Raw genomic sequence first — 20375 nt, 5'->3', positions numbered from 1 at the left:
CCGAAAAACCACTCAACACATAGGCACAGGAATTTTCTGAACAGAAGATCCTCATGAGTATTATGTGGTCCGTGGGCCCACTCTTTTGCACCGATCGCTTGCTTTCGGTTCTATATTTTTCATATTTTGTGGTTTACTTGAAGTAAAACTACCAATCGTGAACATAATAAATAAATTAAAGATCCAATGGCAAGTGTCGTAATCGAATTTATAATTTCCGTCTCCATTCGAGGTAGAGTCGGAGCAGAGAAAATTACGGAGGTGTTTGGGACGGCCGGGACAAGAAATAATCGAATCTCCATTCACCGATATAATTTTCACTGGCTACATTCTTTTGAAAGCATTTTGACAATGGTACAAAAAATTATTTAGTGATATCATAAAAAGGTACGTAAAATATTAGAAAAATAAATATAATAATTATTTATTATGATGTTATACTCTTATATATTTAAACAAAATAAAATTACATAAAAACATAAATACAAAAGTAGTAATTACTCTAATCAAGGCAAGTCGGGTAAAACGGGTGGAGGGAAGTAAATATCATCCCCACCCCATTTTTCTTATTGGATCGAGGAATAGCCTCTTAAATCAAAGCAGATTGGTCAAAATTTTGATAATTATTGGCTAGAATAGATAAATACAGAAGATTTTAGTTGTCTTTACTTTTTTTCTCTTGTCTGAAGCTAACTGGATGGATTTGGCTTTAAAAGTCAAATAGTAACTTATTTTTGTTTTTATTAAAAAAATCGCATTTGTTAGTTTTGCGTTAAACTTTTATGACTTATTGATTCGTCTCGGCAAAAGGAATCGGAAAAATATAAAATTTTGATTGAAACTCTTCTTCTTCTTTTTTAAAGTTGTCTTTTTGAATTATTTTTGTCTTTATTCAAAAAATTATGAGTTTCGATCAAAATTTTTTACTTTTCCGATTCCTTTCGTCGAGATGAATCAATAAGTCACAAAAATTTGACGCAAAACAAACAAATGCAAAAAAAAAAAAAAAAATTACGTAACTTTTTAATCCAAACCCACGTATGACTTCTAGTCGATGAGCTTAGTAGTAGAAAGAAAGACTACCTGTTAGTATTATATATTATGTCATTTTATTATAGCTGACATTCCCTATTCCTTCCTTAATGCATTGTCGTCTCCTTGTTTGGAAGGTTAGATGAAGCGAGGGTAGGTTAGAATGGCTGAGGTTGCCGTTCCTGTTCTTGGTTTGTTGAGGTTTTAGGATCTTAAAATCCGATAGGATGGAACACTAAGCTAAAAAGCCCAGGCCAGGACCACCCCAATACTACTACTACTACTACTACTACTACTTAATTTGATAGTCTATCTAAAAGTCTCTGTTTTGTAACATCAGCTTATTACATTAAGCCTGCTGCAAACTTTAAAGCAAAGCTCAAATGGCCTCAACTTTAGACATATTAATTCAGATGCTCCTTTGTAGTAATTAAGTGTTTGAAATGGTAAAACCGGCCTATCATAACACTTGGCTAATATATTTTTGAATAATAATATAATATATTTTTGAATAATAATATCAGTATTAGTCAAACGGTAAGAGCCAGGCGCAATCTTTAGAGTATTATTATTATATATTCTGAGGATTTCTTTTTTTGTTTTTTTTGTTTTTAATTCGAAAGGACAAGAAGGAGTGTTAGTTAATTAGTAAGGATTTGTAATCTAATTCTTATCCGTTAGAGTACACTAAGGTGCCTATGATCATTGGTTTACCATTCCTCCGCTTACAATATTATATTATGAGTTTCGTTAGCATGTCCAATTCGTAGTTTATCAAGAATATTAGTACTCCAATGTTAGACCAGATTGCCAGCTGCCTAGAATATTAGATTTTCTTACCATTGTTGATTCAGGTATTGTATTTTATGTTTTACTTGGTTTACAATGTAGGGGGATGAAAACAATTGGTTCTTCTGATCAACTGGATTGCAACGGCTTATTCGTGCCTCTTCACCGGAACCCTAACTCGACGTCTGAACCCTAATCTGCAAAATAGACAGGGGGTGAGTGCACCTTTGCCTCTCGTGGCAAAGGCCCTCCGATGTCAAAGTTAGTATCACGTACTAGCAGTTAAACCCTAATTATCAGTAGGAAAGCAAGAATGCAAAGTATTGCGTACCTCTTTACCTCTAGGCTTACTCTGTTTATATAGACATTCGGATGCTTGGCGCCCAAGCATCCCTATTGCCATAAGATTCCCAACTCGTATAGGAAACCCAGGATATCAAGGATTCTCGTTTCCTTTATCAGTTTATGGAAAAGAGTCCTTTCAGGATTCTTTTCCATTACTGACCAAACATCTCATTCTCATTGGGTATCTTTCTCAGACCCTATATTCTCGGGATCTTATTCCTTAACGGAATACCACTGTTTCTGGACCCTTCTAGAATGTTCCTTTTACTCCAATACCTGATCGGATTTCTTTCTCTATTCAGCTATCTCATAGCCGAACAGACTGTCCGGACCAATTACTTCACTTGTAACTGGTCTTTCATCAATTATTTAGACTATTGCCTTGCATGATGACTGTCCCGTCATCACTCGTATTACGTGCTTAGTTCTTACTTCAACTGTTCGGCTGTATCATATCCGAGCAGTCTGTTTGGACCAGCTACTTCACATGTATCTTGGTCCAATGTAATCGGAATGTCTCTAACTGCCGAACAGTCAGTTTATAGCCATGACTTCTCATATCATTAGCCCTTAATTTGCCGAATAGATTGCATGGATCAATGACTTTCCATATCATTGGTCCATATCGCTGTTCACCGAACTGCCCGGCGGTAAGTCCTGTCGTACTTACCACGTGCTCCCGAATATCACGTGTTCGGGAAATAATTGTACATGCTCGGGAATACCTCCCTACATACAAGACTACAACTTTGTTAATTGAGATTTTCTTTTTTCTTTTTGGTATCCTAGTACCCATCTTTGTTTAATTGGGACTGCACTGTATAGTCCTGTTTGTGGGCCTTTTCCGGGTTCACTTTAATTACAGAGTTGTTCACTTATTAGAACTCGTCAAAATCATAAACCTCACCAAAACTCATGTTCAAATATCATTTGGTATGTTTTCAAACACGTTTATATATTGTGCAAAAATGAGTTTGGATTCAGTGTTTCAAATTTCACTTTTCGCAGCATAAATGTGTTTTGACTTTCGAAAACACAAGAATCAATATCCGATGAACATCATTTTTGTATTGATTGTTGTCTCGACGAGTTTTAAAAATGAACAATTTTAATTATCAAATGGATCCGAGAAGAACCCACGAAGGACCTTGGACATGACCAGTCCCGTAAAGGGCTACAGTGGATCCCTTTTCCTATCAAGGAGCATGTAAGTCTTGAAGCCAGGGGAGGGCCCGTTCAGTTTCTTAAAAATAGGAACTTTTAAAAAAGGAAGGTAATTTCAAGTTTAAAAATTATGTGTTTACGCAAATAATTTTTCTACTAATATAGATCTTATTTGATAGATCTCATTGAGATTTTTTAAACGGTGCAAAAAAAATTGAAATATTATTTTTTATTTTCGTTATATTTAAATTTGAAATTACCTTCTTTTTGAAAGAAAAAAGGGTTTAGAAAAGAAGCGGAACGGTACTATTGATAAAATTAGGAGTGTTTCCAGTAGGCAATAAACTTTGAGAATGCTAACCAATAAATTATTGAAAAATATCAAGTTGTTCCCACTAACCAATGTCTAATAAGTTGTAGATAAGTATATGAGTGAAAATTTGTTAAAAAATATCAAGTTATTTCCACTAACCAATAAATTGTTGTTAAATAAGTTATTTCCACTAACCAATAACTTGTTAGTGTGAACAACAACCTAAAATGTCATAACTTGTTGTACAAAATTGTTGGTGGAAACACGATGTAATAAATCAACAAATTAAGTGTTTAATATTTTTATTTTTGGATATTCTTGCATTAAACAGGGTTTAGAGAAAGATTTTGAGCTTCGTATATTCGTTCCAAATCAACGGATTTCAAACCTATTTTATTGCTTTCTGTTCTTTACAAATTTTCTATACATTAGAGGTACATAAATTAATTGTTTTAATTTCTTTATTTAGAGATTTTGTGTTGCTACCAGCTACGAGACGCCCTGTCACATTTATATATCCATATATTATATATATAGATCACAAAGTGACACAAAAGATTACAAGTGTTGGATTGAATTATATATATATATATATATATATATATATATATACGGGGCGGTTCCGGGGATACTTAAAAAAATCCTCCAAATCTTAATCTCATAGTTCCCGATCAAATTTTGATGATCTGAGTCGCTCAATGTGTTCAGAACGTGATTTTAAGGGTGGCCTCGAGAAACTAGCAAAAAACCTAACCGGGAAGGGTTTGATTTGAGCAATTTTTTATTGAACCGTTCAATAAAGTTCAATAAAAAACTGTACGGATGAAGCCTTTTCCGGTAATTTTTTTGCTGATTTCAAGCGAGCATCCTTAAAATCACGTTCTGGTTACATTGACCGGCTTGGATCATCAAAATTTGATCGGAAACTTGGGGGGGTTTTTTTAAGTGTCCCCAGAACCCCGCGCGCGCGCGCGCGCGCGCGTATATATATATATATATATATATATATATATATATATATATATATATATATATATATATATACAGAAATCTTCAAGTAAGGACCTTAAAATAAGAATCTTATATGCGGACCTCCCATTTCTCGCCTTTCCCGATCTGATATCGATGATCCGAACCGCTCAATGTGATCAGAACGTGATTTTAAGGGTACCCGCGAGAAATTGGCAAAAAAAATGACCGGAAAAGGCTTGATTTGAGCAGTTTTTATTTGAACCGTTAGATAAAAAATAAACAAAAACTGCTCAGATGAAGCCCTTCCCGGTCTTTTTTTTTTGCTGATTTCTCGAGGGTATCCTAAAAATCACGTTCTGAACACATTGAGCGGTTTGGATCATCAAAATTTGATCGGAAAATGGAGGTCCGCATTTTATTAAAATAAGGTAGTCCTTATAAGAAGGGGACTCTATATATATATATATATATAATCTATGTTTTAAGTTTCAATTTCTTACTAGGATTTAAGATCGAACCTCTCATGTTATATATACCTTCTTTGTGTGTTGTGACGTAAAAGTTTCACTTGACAATCTGATCCATTTATATATTTTGTTGTTAATGTAAGTAGATGTGTATATCGTCCATGCAAAAAATTAAATTGATGAATATCGATAAGGACATTGATAATGTTCTCGAATAAGAAAGAGTCTTCAGCCCCAAATACTACCCTAAAAAAACAAGGGATCAGAGAATAGATTGTGGGGTAGCTTGGTCGGCACTTTAGCCGACCCTCTATATCGTTTTGTCTCTTTTCTTAATTTAGGTTTTCAAATTGTTTCCCCAATTGATTTTTTTTTTCCCGATAAAAATAATGGTTAATTTTTTTTTCTATATTTGTAAGTTCTATAATCTGTGCATATGTGAATTCTAACATACCTTTAGATATTTATACATTCCGACAAAAATGTATTGATGGAGACAGTGTGCAGATGGGGTGTGAGACTCATCTCGAGGTCCCACATAAATGATTTGAGTCGTTTATTTTGTTTAAAATATTTGTTGAGAATAGTACTCATGATAAAAATTCAACTCAATCAAATATAGGTAAGAGATTCATTTATCAATTTAATTTTTGGTCCCTGAATTTACAACAATCAATAATTGAATAATGTGATCAAGTCGTTAACGATATTTGATTGAGTTTTTTTTTTTTTTTTGCAAGGACCCTTAAAAATATGTTTTAAACCCTATAAACAGCTAGGATTATTTATGTTTTCAGCTCCGCCTCCTATGACTGTGATGCCCTTTTCCTTGCTCCTTTTAGTTTTTCTAAATTTTTTGTTCAAAGATTAATAGAATTTTATCTTTTGCCGTTTAAAAAAGAAGAAGGTATAACTCTCCTTGGGAATTAATTTCAACTCTTATGTATCGTAAACATTTTAAGGGATTAAGTTTTTTGAATTTATTTTTGGTAGTTTTTCGTTCTAGAAAACGTAGTAACATACTACTAGTACATGTTGAAGGCGAAATAAAGTCAACAGCCAAAATCCAAATACACTTTTCTTTTTTTTTGGGGTGTCCCAGGTTAGCTTGCATGCAGGCTATTTCATGCAGGCTATGTGTTATTTCCTACAACCTCTTCTAGAGCCGTTTCACGCGCTTACACGTGCAGTTGAAGTGGCCCCAATAGTTGTTGACAAGAAGAATCGAACTTGAAATCTTAGGAGGGAGCAAACTCCTAATTAAGTCTCATATCAAGATCACTTGGCCAACCCCTGAGGTTTATTCAAATACACACTTCATCCATTTAAATACACTAACGTATTTTATGTGCCTTCGGTAGATTTTCTAAGCTTTTCACGGAAGCTAAGCAGAATAGGTAGTGGTTTATCCAAATACACACTTCATCCAAATTGACTGACTTCCTTTTGCCCACCAGAGTGGGAAAAACTCACCAAAATTGACTAAAAAAATTCTATTTTGCACATAAAATTCAAAAAACATACACTATATATCAGGAACATAATTTCACTCTCTACATTTGATAAATGCACTTTTTTTTTGGTTTTCTAGTTGGTTAAGTTGCATAAAAGTTCATCTTCTCATGTATTGCGTTCTTTGTTTGAGTGCTTTTTATGCAATTATAACGACCAAAACAAACGCATAAGAAGTGTGAAAAAAAAGAAGTATTACCCAAAAAAATAACTAAGTGTGAAAATCATTTCTCGCTTGATGACCAAGGAAATTGGGTTTCCTTGATAAAAGAAGAAGAAGAAGAAGAAGAAATTAGCTTTTCATTCTATTGAACTTATGAAACTTGATTTCAGAAGAAACCACAAGAAAAGAAATTGGAGAAACTAATCTCAGGGTCCGTTAGAATAGAAAGAAAATTATATATAAATTCTTTCTTCTACTATGCGTAAATGGGCTATACAAAGAAAGTTCACTTTCTAGCACATTCTACGGAACATGCTAATCAAACACAAAAAATTCATTAATAAAAAAAGGGAGAAATTTCTCATTTTTTTCCTCGCGTTTTTTTATTTTTCACTCAACCAAACGGTAGTCTCTGTTTTCCTTTTTCTTTCTGTTTTCCCCAAAAAAAAAACTTCCACATCCAAGAACCACACAGGCACACACAGCCTATTCCCTGCAAAAGTAGGAAAAAACAGTGGTTGGATATTTCTTCTTCGGGACTATCTATAAGCCCAGTAGATTAGAGCGTTGTGCTAATGACGCAAAAATTCCAAGTTTGAGATTGCATGGACCAAGCACAATTTTCTTCTAACACACAAACTGACACACGCACGTGCGCGGAGAGAGAGAGAGAGAGAGAGAGAGAGTATAATACAGTGAAAGGATGCTTGCCAATGTTCCAAACAAAAGGGGCAGCAATACAGCTTTGCGTTTTTAACTCATAACCTGGTGTTCGCAGTTATAATAATCTATCACAAGAAGGGGCGATCAATGACTAGAACTATTACATGAAAAATGTTCCTAGTCCTAAGATGCCGCTTTATCCAATGAAGTTCATAATCACCAAATGCAGCACCAAATTGCAGAGAACAAAGTCCGCAAAAGCACGCTCTGGCGGCAAATCCTACAATTTGAGGAAAATGTCAACCCCAAGAGAGAAAATAATATAATGGCAATAAATAAAATAAATAAATTGTTCCTCTCTGTGGTTGTTTGTTTAAGCACAGATGCAAGCCCACTATACAAGCTTCGCATTTGGTAGAAACTCAGCAGATGACACAGGAAGAAAAAGCATGTTGAGAATTGTGATAGCATTTTCGACTCTCAAATTTCTATATAATGTCATATTAGGCATATGGGGAGGCCAGGAGAAGGATTTGAACCTCCAACCTCTCATAAGAGACTGTAGAGGGATGCTGTATGGCATAAAGGTCAGTGACGTTTTGAGCATGACTGGATGGGCTTGTGCTAATGAACTCTCAGCTAGGGATGTCGGGTGCGGGTATGCGTTTAAGTAGCAGATTCATATGATTTCTATCTCAAGGATATGGGGACACACCGAAGATATTGATGTTTTCTTGATCTATATCTTCTATTTTCTAGAATAAGAGTGTTTGCTATGTGCCTAAAAGGGATTTCATGTGTAATGCAGAAATACCATGGTAAATTTCAATTGTAAAATATGCTTTGGTAAGTAAATAAACGTCCAACTAAATGTTCGGGACAGACATTTCATGCCCTCATCTGAGTGTCCGAAGTGGGTATTTATACATTTAAAGAGTCCATGTAATCTAGTTGTGAAGCTTAGTTTCATGTTCTCTAAGGGCAAGTAACTAGGAACATGAGTGGGGAAACAAAAAGGACTCGGATACGGAGACAAAGGAAAAGCTTACCTTGAATTCCTTGTTTTCTTTGTTCACTTGGATACGGAGACAAACTGTGGCAAAAGGAAAAATCAACATCTCTTTCTCTAAATATAACAGGAAACATTCCCACACAATCTAACAGTGCTTACCAGCAAGAACCGCTGTGCCGACACAAGAAAGAACTCCTGAAAGAAAAGAGTTGAAGGGGAACGATCCAACAATAGCCATGTAAATGACCTGTTCATCAGCAAAATGAATATGTCACGCACTGAGTAGGTAAATTAAAACTTGCACACAGGCAGACTAAAATAAAGGGGAATAGGAAAAGAGTTGCCACCCGAATTGCAAAAGCAAACACAGTGGGAAAGATTAAGCCTAAAGGTGGTCTCATTAAAAGTCAATAATGTGGAAATTATGACCACGAATTTAGGCTTCGCAGGAAAGAGTAGAAGCCTACTTGACTCCAAAGAATTTAATCACCCCAATAAGCTTTTCATTGCATTTCTTCAGTCTACACGGTAAAGATACCTTCTAAAATTCCTTTATTATTACCATGAGTTTCATTTGTTGAGGTGATATTCTGAAGAGACCACAATGATTATATGTAAATTTTAATTGGCAGAAAACGTGAGCAATAGAAAGTTTTACATAAGGAACAAAACCTTATTCCAGCAATTTTTTTTTTGAACGGCAAATCTTCATTAAGCAATCGCAAACGGATCAGAGATACAAGAATAACGGGATTACAAGGTAATGGCTAAGACAAAGCCCACCTAAAGTCTACTACACATGCAAAAACACTGCAAGCAAATACAGAGACAGATCCAAAGCCAAAGCAAAACATCTCTAAACCATAAGAATCACTAACAAAGACAGCAAGAGAGGCCAACTCCTCCGTATACAGATGAATTTCCAGAACGTGTAGGATTCGTTGTAGGGATCTTGAAGGGATCTCTGATCATTACGACCCCATAATAACGCACCGGGTCATTCCCCTGAGAAAAAGCCGTCTCCAGGAGACCACCACACCGGCGGAAGGCCGGCCAGCCGGCCACCCAACCAACACAAACCAAAAACAAGAACGAGAACATAGAAATTATTTTACCCACCACCACGTCCACACCAGATCTGGGGAAAACCCGAAACAGTACACAACCGGACTGGAAAGCCAGCTGGTGGAAAGACGGAAAGACCGCCGGAAAAACAAACGAAAGACAACCCCCTAAACCCAACCGCACACCTTATTACCTCACCCTAGGTCCAAGGGCTTCAAATCTGGAAACAGAGGACAAGAAACAAGCCAGAGGAACCACCATCTGCCGGCGGCGCCAACTCTGAGGAGTCCTCGCCATTCAACGAATCACCGCCCGGAAACTGAGGATCTTGGAGGCACAACCAAAGTTTTCAGAGGCGAAAGCACAAGGCGAGGCGCTTGACCCTCCATGGGGCGAGGCGTAAGCCCCGAGGCGTTGGGGCGTAAGCCTTTTGATTTTCTAATTTTAAATAATTAAATTAATAAATTAAATTAAAAATAACTCAAAAAATACGGAAAAATGTACTAAAATCAACAAAAAAATATGTTGAAGCATAAAAAAAGGAGCATTAATAAATCCAACCACAGCCGAGAGAGAGAGAGAGAGAGAGAGAGAGAGAGAGAGAGAGAGAGAGAGAGAAACCCGATGGCTGAAGGGCCGATGGCTGCTGCTGAGTGCTGAAGATTGAGGAAGAAGTGAAAAACGAAGAACCCTATCACACAGAAACCCTAGGTTTGATGTCGGCAGTTTTTATTGTAGTCGTAATTCGTAAACCCCCCTTTCTTGCCAGGTATTTATAGGGTTCGATGAAATTTTAATTAAGAAAAATTACAGAAATTATATTAAGAAATTATCACACCTAAGGCGTGCGCTTCTTCTGTCGAGGTGTGCAAGGCGCTCGAGGCGAACGCCTCCGTGAGCCTCAAAACATTAGGCGTACGCCTATGAGGATCAGAGTCCCAATTTTAACGCCTCGCCACGCCCCGATGCTCCGGGCGAGCCCCAACAACGCCTTTTAAAACCTTGGGCACAACGGTAAGGGAGGAGAGAGACGAGGAGGGACAGAGGGAGAGGAGGAGGAGGAGGAGGAGGCAGCGGCCCCCTCCCCCCAAACGGGGAACCCTAGCTGAGAAAGTTAGAGAGAGAGAGAAGTTTTAGAGAGAGAGTTATTCCAGCATGAATAACAAAAATTCCTCTATACACCAGACTCTAATATATAGAAGAGAAAAATAAAAATAAAAAGGTGGGAACTTCTACCTACTTAAGTTCTGAGCCCTTAGATAACTACTAACTACTGCCAGGAATTTGTACACAACATCTAAGAAATAAATTCTGTTTATCTCAAGGAACCAGCATGCTCCTCAATTGACAACTTTTTATTATTGCCAATTGACAAAAGATAATGCTCAAGTATTATGAGAGAAGTACATCAAAATATACAACTAATACAAGTATTGTGAGATGCGAGGAAGCTCCACAAATATACGACTAGCCTAAAAAAGCTCATAACTGACAGAAATAACCAACAAAAAGAGGAGCATCTCTAATGGCGTAGAGATAAGTAATCCTTGCTTTCAGTGATGATTGAACCCATGACTTCCCAATTGGAAGTGTACAGGGGTGGCCATAAGGAGTGGAGCCAAAATTCTAGTCTAGCGAGGGCATCGGTCATCTCAGCTTCTAGAGCAGCTGAGCAGTTTCCTCAAATAGCACCATATTACCTCAAATATAATTCAGGAACCCTTAAAGATTATAGCACTCGGAGAAGACTCCATGAGATGTATCCAAGCTACTTGTCCACAATGGGAAGGTCTTAGGGCATCTCCAATCCATACTCCATATCTCCATTTTCATCTCTAAAATTCTCCTCCATTTTGAAGGATGGACTTTGATCCTCCAAATATAGAGGATGAAGGGAAAAATAGAGGATCTCCGACTATGGAGTACGACTTTTTTTGATTTACTTGCTTAAACTTTTAATTTGTACGTCCAATTTTTCACAAATTTGATATTTGGAGACATATATTTAAAGTGCCTCTAAAAAGAGAACAATATTGAATATGGTTTAACAAAAGTTTGAAAAACGTAAGGTTGGATTTTGGAGGGAAAATGAAAGAATGTTTGAATTTTGGAGTGATCCTTTAAGAAATACAGTATTGGGTTCGAGTTGAGATAAATAGTACAACACTCTAAATCTACTTTTTTGAATGAAATAGACAATTTTGATCCTCTAAAATAGAGATTTGGCGGGTCTTGGGTTGGAGATGCTTGAGGCATGCTCTAAGATGTGAAGCCCTCAAGGCTGGACATTTCTAGAAGACCATAGAGACAAGGTATAGGAAGGGAAAATCTCCTACAAGTAGAAAAGGTGCTTTTCTGAAAAGTACAAACTTGATCATACTTACATCATATGTTTCACCTGCTTCAATTCTACTGATAGAAGAAGTCAAATTTTGAAATCCAGACCATATTCAAAAAAGTTGCTCTACATATCCAGAATTAAGCCACGTAAAATGGTCCAGAAACCTAAGTATATGGATCAGAATTAGATAGGTGATGACTCACATGTCGCAGACTCGCAATACACTACATTGAATCTACACTCTAAATTTATTTATTCGGATACTTTGCGGAAATTCTTGATATAAAGACCTATTGCATTCAAAATAAAAAACACACAAGGGCAAAACGAAATCCCAAAAAAGCATCAGAGAAATTATTTTCTGCCATGTGATCATAAAAACGAACCAGATCCGCAGGCTATCACTGTATGTCTGTATCGCAAAATAAAAACTAGACGAGTTATGGAATATAGAATTTTCTGACAGAGGCCTTGTTGCTACAAATTAGGTTCAAATCGTTCGATTCAATTTTAAACCAGCTTATGGGCCAGCTACAAAATCTCATACGCACATAACAGACACTAACCATGATTGAAAGAATAAGAAAAAGCGCAGGAACGAGTGTTAATTAAGTTTGGTGCGTCCCAATTGTGCACAAATAGTGTTGGCATTTGGACAGTTCGATACATAAATGAAAAATCATTAAAAGGTATAGTTGCAGGTTGGAAGACGATAAAAGAAAATATAAACACCTCTAACTAAAAAGAAAAAAGATCTACACAAGCAAATGCAAACACTCAATTTAAACCAGGAGCTGAAAGCTCCAAGCCTTCTTATTTATTCATTTCTCTACAGACTGTTTCTAATTCTCCGCTAAATGTGTCTGTATTTCATATGGAATGTCTTAATTTTACGGTGAACTGAAGAACAACAGTATGCCATCACAGAATAGGGGTTTTCCAGTACTTCAAAAGTAAGCTTCTATCAACCCAAGTGCCACACTGGATCTGGAAAGATAATAAAGCCAGCTCTACTTTTCCACAAAAGCCAACAATCAACATACATGATTCCGCAGGAAATATATCAACTTTACTAGTAATTAACCAGACTCAGTCCTCAGTCAATAGATGGGTGTTTTGAGTCTGTTGAGTTTTCACACTAACGATTCGCATCAAGCCAGTTAGAAGAAAGGTAAGAACTAATCCGCAACCACATCTGATTAAACAATTCTCAATGGGGACCCCTGCAAGTGGGTGGTGGGATTGGTCCCTCCAGTATTAGTCGAGGTGTGCATAAGCTGATGGATGCTTCAAGACTGTTGAGTTTTCACACTAACGATTAGCATCAAGCCAGTTAGAAGAAAGGTAAGAACGGGCGAATTAGACCACAACCACATGAGAATTAAACAATTCTCAATGGGGATCCTGTAAGTGGGCGGTGGGATTGGTCCCAAGATTAGTCCAGGTGCGCCGTGTAAGCTCACCCGGACAACTGAGTTCCCAACGCCAACTATGAGGAGACGGAATAATCAATTTAGATCAACCTTTCAGAGCCGTTGATCGCGCAACCATAGTCGCACCAATTAGAACTACAGATTAATGTAAAATACACAAGCACCAATTAGAACTACAGATAAATGTAAAATACACAAGCAACTACTACTAACCTACTTACCCAAAAAACTACTACTAACCTGAATCAGAGCGGTGACGACTGCAAACATTACGTACAGATCTATGATCTTGAGGTTTGTGGGAGTGGCGACATAAGCAGATCGAAGCGACTGGAAAAGCGCCTGAGCATCCTTCGTCGACTTCCCCATTTCCTCTCTCTCTCTCTCTCTCTCTCTCTCTCTATCTAATGCAAAGCCCTCACCAGCAGCAGCAAAGATGGTGAGACGAATGGCTAATTACAGGTATACCCCTGAGGTTTGGGAAATTGGATTAAAGGCCTCGTTTGATAAGTGAAAGTGAGATTTGGTTGGATTGGTAATGAAATAAGATTTGCTAATGAGAAGGTCAATTCTAAATGCATGTTTGTTTTGCACGTTATTAGAAGAGATGATTGTTATTTATAGTATAAGTTTTTTTTTACATAGGATTAGCCTATTAGGGGTTTGTTCGGTTCGGGTTCGTTCGGTTCGGGGTAAAGGTTTTGAAGACCGATTTAATTAGGGGTGAATATTTCCACGACCGATCCCGACCGGAGTTAAGTTCGGATCAGTAGGGGATTTTGAGTCTGCCTAAAATGGGCCTTAGTTGGGCCAAATATAAAACTTGACAGTGGGTCAAATGGCCCAAACCCATCATGCCTTAGTTGGGCCTTAGGATTTGTGGTTTAGGAGAGATGGACGGTCAAGATTAAAAAAGATGACAAGATTAATGTAAAATATATAAAAACTCTCGGTTCATATAGTCGGTTCGGTTTGGTCCTAGTCAATCCATTTAATTTTGGTTCGGTTCACTTAAAATTTCAACCATTCGAGACTGAACCGAAAATTAATTTTATTCTTCTTCTATAACCAAAACCGGGCAAAAACCACTGGAAACCCCTACTAGTCCCTTGTTACTAATAGTCCCAAGTCCCAACCTATTTTGTGCAACCAAACAATGAGTTAGAGGACCACACGGGATTGATAATTCTATAAAACTATCCCAGGCCATAACTCACTTGTCAAACACAGCCAAAATGTTCTCAATAGAAGCAAAATTAAAAAAGCTTTTGTTCCAGTTAAATATGTGTTTCGGCTCTGAAATGGCTCAAGGATTGAGCGAGCGTGCCAAGACTTATCACGTCCAACGTAAAGGACTGAGTGCCCCTTTTCCGACTTCGAATCTGTAAGAGCGACCGTGCTACAAACCTAAGGACTGGATTGTAGTGTTGATTCGTGGTTTTGCCTCTACGAGCGAGGACTTAATAATTTCCTAACTGTGTAGGAAAAGAAGTAACAACGTAGAATAACTTTACTATATCGTAATAATAAAGTTGGGGGTACAAGAGAGATAGAAATGAGAGAGAAATGAGATAATTGCTTCGCCAGGAAGGCTTTGGTTTAAGCGTTGAGCTTAATTGGTGTGTGGACCCTTTTTCATCTTATGAACTAGTATTTATAGGCAAATGCTACACTGGTCTAGATCTGAGCTAAGTTTTCCGCCTTCACCACGAGTTGACATGTGTCCCGATTTGGCTCCAGATGCTGCCAAGTGTGCACAATAACTACCCACTAACATATTTGATGGGATCATGGGTGGTTATTGGAGGTAAATGATATTTACCCATGTGCTAATTCTTGATCATGGGCAGTTAGGAAGATAATGGGCCTCCTCCATGTCCTAATTTCATGGGCAGTTGACAAGTAGTGGGCCAACTCATTCCTTTTTCCGTGGGTCATTTGGGTAATGGGTCATTTAATTAAATTAAATGGCATGCTAACATATTTAGCCCACACTAACACTTAACAAACTTAAATAAGTCATGGGCCAACTGAATTCTTACCGCAAATAGGCCCAAAACTCTCAAGCTCAAGCCCGAAATCAAACTGAAATCAATCGGGCCCAATTATTCCTGCCTTGGGCCGTTGACTTTGGTTTAAATAAATATATTTCTTGGCCCAATTTAATTGAACTTCAATTAAATGGCCTCCCAGCGCCCGTTTAGGACTGGGTGCCAAAAACGGGTGTAAACAATGCCCCCCATGCCTTGATCTTGTTAAAGATCTAGGCTTGTAAATTAGAACAGAGTATAGTTTTTGGCAAACCAAACGAGTCCCTATCATCAAATTCGAAATGGAAAGATAATTAGGCTTAAATCTTTAGCCCAAAAAATCCTCTTAAATCTTTAACTGTTTAAACTTAAAAAGCTAATCAGGCCTAAATTGAGCCTAATTATCTTTTTAAATTCAAAAGTACACCTTTAGTTATACCTGGACTCTTCCCATTCCATCCGGATCAAATCCCAACAGTAAATGGGATGTGATAAGTCTCTAAGAGTCTACTCCACTATGGTAATTATTTCTTTCTTAGGCCTAGGGTATACGTGATATCACCCCAGGCCTTGCATTGGCTTACATGCAGCCTTTTATACTGCCAGGACTCTTCTTGGGTCAATCAAGAGTCTTATCTCTTTAATTGCCATTTTTAATTTCGAACAGAATGAGAGATAGGTGCAACGACATCTCTTGAACTTGTACCGTCACCCCCAAAGTCCCATCTCTGGACTCTAATTCTCTCTCTATATCTTCTCTGCCTCTCCATTCTCCAGAACTCGAAAAAGGCTCAAGAACCCCAACTCACCATTGTTCCTCTATCGAGCTCTTGAACTTTTGAAGAAATGGCTACCAATAAAGCCCATACACCTCCTCCAAACCCTAATAGCTTAGCCATATAGATTCGAAAAATCTTGGCGGAGGAACACATAGCAATCACCAACGACGTTATGGTGATTGCTAACGCTGATCGGGTTGGACTTGGACCTGCCTTCCAATTAGGGTTTCCTTCTCAACTTGCCCCAATGTACCCACTGGCGGAGGAGGTCCTTCCTTTCAAGTCCCCAAGCTTTGATTAGAGTCGATTTACCACAGACATTCCCAACCGGCTTTGGCATAGGCCTGATGCGAAGTACGTGGAATGGCTCGATCGGATGTTGAAAGCCAAAGGTGATTTGTGGAGGCAAATAGGGATCCGAGACATTATCTTGCTTAGTCGATCCCTAATTGACATGGAAAAGAACCTATTCCTTGCTGCCTCTCAATTCTGGTCAGTGACAATGAATTCTTTTCACTTCAAGGTAGGCCTTATGAGTCCTACTCTTCAGGATATTTCTTTCTTGACAGGCCTCCGTCCCCACGGGATTGAGGCCAATTACTTTTTATCTCAAAAGACCCCCTACTTCGAGTACAAAGAACCTCTATCCTTTTCTCCCTTCATAAATCACTATGCCAAAAAAGGTCCTGTAGAAGACAATGAACACGTAGCTTTCTTCCTTTATTGGCTAAACAAGTTTATTTTATGTGTCTCTACAAATAGAGTTACCAAAGACTTCATAGATCTGGCATGTGCCCTAGCTTCAGGGCAGAAGCTGGCATTAGGCCCTTTAGTCTTGGCTCACCTCTATCATTGTATGAAGGAACTGATTAGTAACAAGTTCATCTTTGCCCCCTCCCTTGTGGATAATAACCCTGTGGTTATGGTCTTATTTTCCCATGTTTGCTCCAACGTTGAATAAAAACCCAGAAAACACCTGTTATGGTCTCCACTACGTTGACACCCGTGGCCCTAGGTATGCATTTGGTGTCTACTTCAAGTTTTTCTACCATGAGCTCATGGGGATGGGGATGAACTGGTTACCCTTTGCGAGAGACACCGTACCTTGGTGGCTGAAAAGAGGTGCGTCAAACCGTGGAGATGATTATGATGATCACATGGAGATCTGGACCAGCTTCTTGATCTCACGGGACCTCATGAATGGGATGGCCTTCAATCCAACAAATTACAAATGTGGAGTCGAGTACTATAATGCAGCTCAATTCGCCAGGCAGTTTGGCCTTTGTCAGCTTACTCCAGTCCCCCCATATCAATCCTTGAATGAGGACTTTACTAACAGGCCTATGATCCAATCGAGAGATTTGGAAAGAGTTAGGAACCTTCTCCCTGAGTCGAGGAAAAACTTTGCCTTCCATACTTATGTTGAGCGTACTGATAAGGGAGCCAAATTCGATAGTTGGTGGGGAGGTTACATAAAGATGCACTTTTCGACTCCGTACTTGGATGTCCTAACCAATCTCCTGCCCAACCCTGCTGGAGCTCCTAAACCTGGTGTAACTATACCTTTGCAACAAATTAGCCCTTCTCCGGTCTCAAGCGTCAAGAGAAAAGGTAATTAAGAGGCCCTCAGTACTTTGATCTCTGTAAACTTCCAAAATTTAGACTAATTTTTCCTCTCCTTCTGCAGGTTCAGAAAATGTACCAAAAAAGTTTCTGCAATCCCCCTACTCAAAGATCAAAGAGATTGAAGACTACTGTCAAAAGGCAATGGCCAAAGGTAAGAACTCTTTAGCCCTTTGCTTAGTCCTTCAGAATAGGGTAATTATGCCTTTATCTCCTCTGTAGGCCTTTGAGAAGGTGGTTGCTGTAGGACAAAAAGCAGTGCCAAGACCAGCTCTCCTGAAACTGATCATTTGGAAAAGGTCTGTGCTCTTCTTGGCTCTGCCCCTTATGCTCTATTTGAATGTTTTACTAATCTTCCCTCTCACAGGCCGACTCTAAGGCCAAAGAAGGGCAAGCCGAATCTGATCCATCTAAAAAGAAAAGGCTGAGAAAGAGAACCTCCACACCGGCTGATTTTGAAAATATCGTGTCTGTCACTGAACACAATCCTATTGTAAGGATGTATTGTGACACAAAATCCCCAGCATTTATGGCTCCATATTATCATCAACTTTCCCTTATTTTCAATCCCCAGGAACTTGACGATTACTTTGAAGAAGAGGTTGAGATAGAAGAGAAAGGGCTAGACATGCCCGAGCAAGAGCCTGAACATGAAGCATCCTCTAGGACTCCAGAGAAGCCCGAATCTCCAATCATCCAATCCATTCCGCCAATTGATCCCCCCGTTAAACCTGAGCTTGTCAATGTGCTAGAAGAAGATGAAAACGAAGACCTGGATTCCCTATTCAAGTCTACCCAGGACCTGTTAAAGGCAGCCACCTCTGGTACCTCAGGTAATGGCCTTGGCTCAACTTCTCAATCCCAGTTCACTTTGGAAGAAATTGCTGAAGCCAAAACAGCCCTCAGAAATGGCTCTTCTCTAGAATTTCAAGGCAGTAGTTCATCTCGCCAAGGCTTCAAACGTTAAAAAGGCCATGGATGTGTTGGTAAAGTCCCAAGCCTTGGGAACAGAGGAGGCCTCTCTACAATACTTCCAGAAGGAGTTTCCGAGCATGATCAAGTCCCATGACTCCTCTACTCACGAGCTTGGCAATGTAAATGCTAAGATGGCAGAATTGGAGGCGGTTGACGTGGAACTTACCAAATTCAGTGTTCAATGGCTTCAGTTAAAGGAAGACATGCAGTTTAATGAAGCAAGTATCACGGCTACCTCCAATGAAATTGTAGATCTAAAGATGAAATTGGCACAAGCTGAAGGTCGCCTGGTTGACCTTCGAAATGAGGCTACAACTCTGGCTAAGCAACATGATGATCTGAAAGCTGGATCAAGGAGCCAGAAGATGAAACTAAACCTCTTGGTCGAAGAAATGCCAAATCTTCGTGGACAGAGGGAGATGCTTGAAGCCCTACTTGCCAGCTTTGACACCTCCTAGGAAAGTTTCAAAAGTAGTCTCGAAGGCCTTCTGTAGGCCTAGACCTCTAAAATTTTATCTTTTAATCACTGGTCTGTAATAAGTTCAACTTTCATCCCTCTTTGTGCCTAGCCTGGAACTTTCCTTTAAAAGGCCATAGGCATTGGTTTGGTAATTTGTGGCCTAAACTTAAGTTCTTTATAGTTTTTGCATAACAGGTAACTTGGCCTCGTTTCAGGCTTCTGATGACACACGGCTCTATGGTTTATTAGGTTGATTTTCCCCAAAATCTCTCATTTCCCACATAGTAGGATAATAATGCTTTAGGTACTTTCCATTCGTTAAATGCTTATATAAACCACCATCCAAGTCCATAAGAAGATAAACGTTACCTCTAAGGACTCTGGCAATCTGGTAGGGTCCTTCCCAGGTCGGAGACCACTTGCCATACCTTGAATTCTTTTCCCCTAAGGGAAAGACAGCTCTCCAAACCAAATCTCCTTCAAAAAAGCTTTTCTTTCTCACACGTTTGTCATAAGATCTAGCAACTTTTCTTTTCTGAACCAACATGTGGTCAAGGGCCGTGAGCCTAACTTCATCCAAGTCTTCAAGCTCTATCAGCATGGCCTGAGTGTAATCTGCAGGGGTGAGGCCATGTTGATATGCTATCCTTGCTGACTTCACTGCTATCTCCATTGGTAGAACTGGATCGTGTCCATATATCAACATATAAGGAGTTATATTGGTAGCTTCCTTCTTTGAGGTTCTGTAGGCCCATAGGGCTGCAGAAAGCAACTCGTGCCAAGCCTTTGGATTGTTTTCTACCATTTTCTCTAAAATATTGACCAAAGTCCTATTGGTGGACTCGGCCTGGCCATTCCCTTGTGCATAATAAGGAGTAGAGTTGGACATAATGATATTTTGCTGGGCAGTAAAATTGACCACTTGTTCTCCCATGAATATTGTACCCCTATCTGCAACTAAGTGTTCAGGCAGCCCAAACCTATGGATGATTCTTTCTTTAATCACTTTGATTACTTCTTGTTGATCCACAGACTTTAATGGCAATGCTTCTGCCCATTTAGTAAAATAGTTCGTGGCTACCAAGATGTAAGTATGATTTTCAGAAGAAGGAGGATAAATTTTTCCAATTACGTCAAGGGCCCAACCTCTAAATGGCCAAGGTTTGACCACAGCATGATAATCAGCTACAGGAACACGCTGAATTGGGTCATGGGCTTGACAAGGCTGACATCCTTT

The 20375-nt window shown here is 38.7% G+C and overlaps 1 protein-coding gene across 2 annotated transcripts; it reads right to left on the bottom strand.

Moving 5' to 3' along the window:
- Positions 1-7196: 7196 nt before the first annotated feature.
- On the bottom strand, positions 7197-13778 carry LOC131307802 (dolichyl-diphosphooligosaccharide--protein glycosyltransferase subunit DAD1). 2 transcript variants are annotated; one of them, XM_058334492.1, is made up of 5 exons: positions 13512-13700; positions 8592-8679; positions 8470-8513; positions 7585-7700; positions 7197-7250 (listed from the first exon to the last, which is right to left on the bottom strand). In XM_058334492.1, the coding sequence occupies exons 1-4, from the start codon at positions 13638-13640 to the stop codon at positions 7617-7619; spliced, it is 345 nt and encodes a 114-aa protein (XP_058190475.1). In that variant the 5' UTR covers positions 13641-13700; the 3' UTR covers positions 7197-7250; positions 7585-7616. The 2 variants fall into 2 exon arrangements, with proteins under 2 accessions (XP_058190475.1, XP_058190473.1); XM_058334490.1 differs by lacking the exon at positions 7197-7250 and having other exon boundaries at positions 7449-7700; positions 13512-13778.
- Positions 13779-20375: the final 6597 nt, after the last annotated feature.

This window comes from Rhododendron vialii, chromosome 11a, assembly GCF_030253575.1.
Source record: "Rhododendron vialii isolate Sample 1 chromosome 11a, ASM3025357v1".
Taxonomy (NCBI): Eukaryota; Viridiplantae; Streptophyta; class Magnoliopsida; order Ericales; family Ericaceae; genus Rhododendron; species Rhododendron vialii.
The sequence above is the reverse complement of the archived record's forward strand: the minus strand, read 5'-3'. Positions and strand labels throughout refer to the sequence as shown.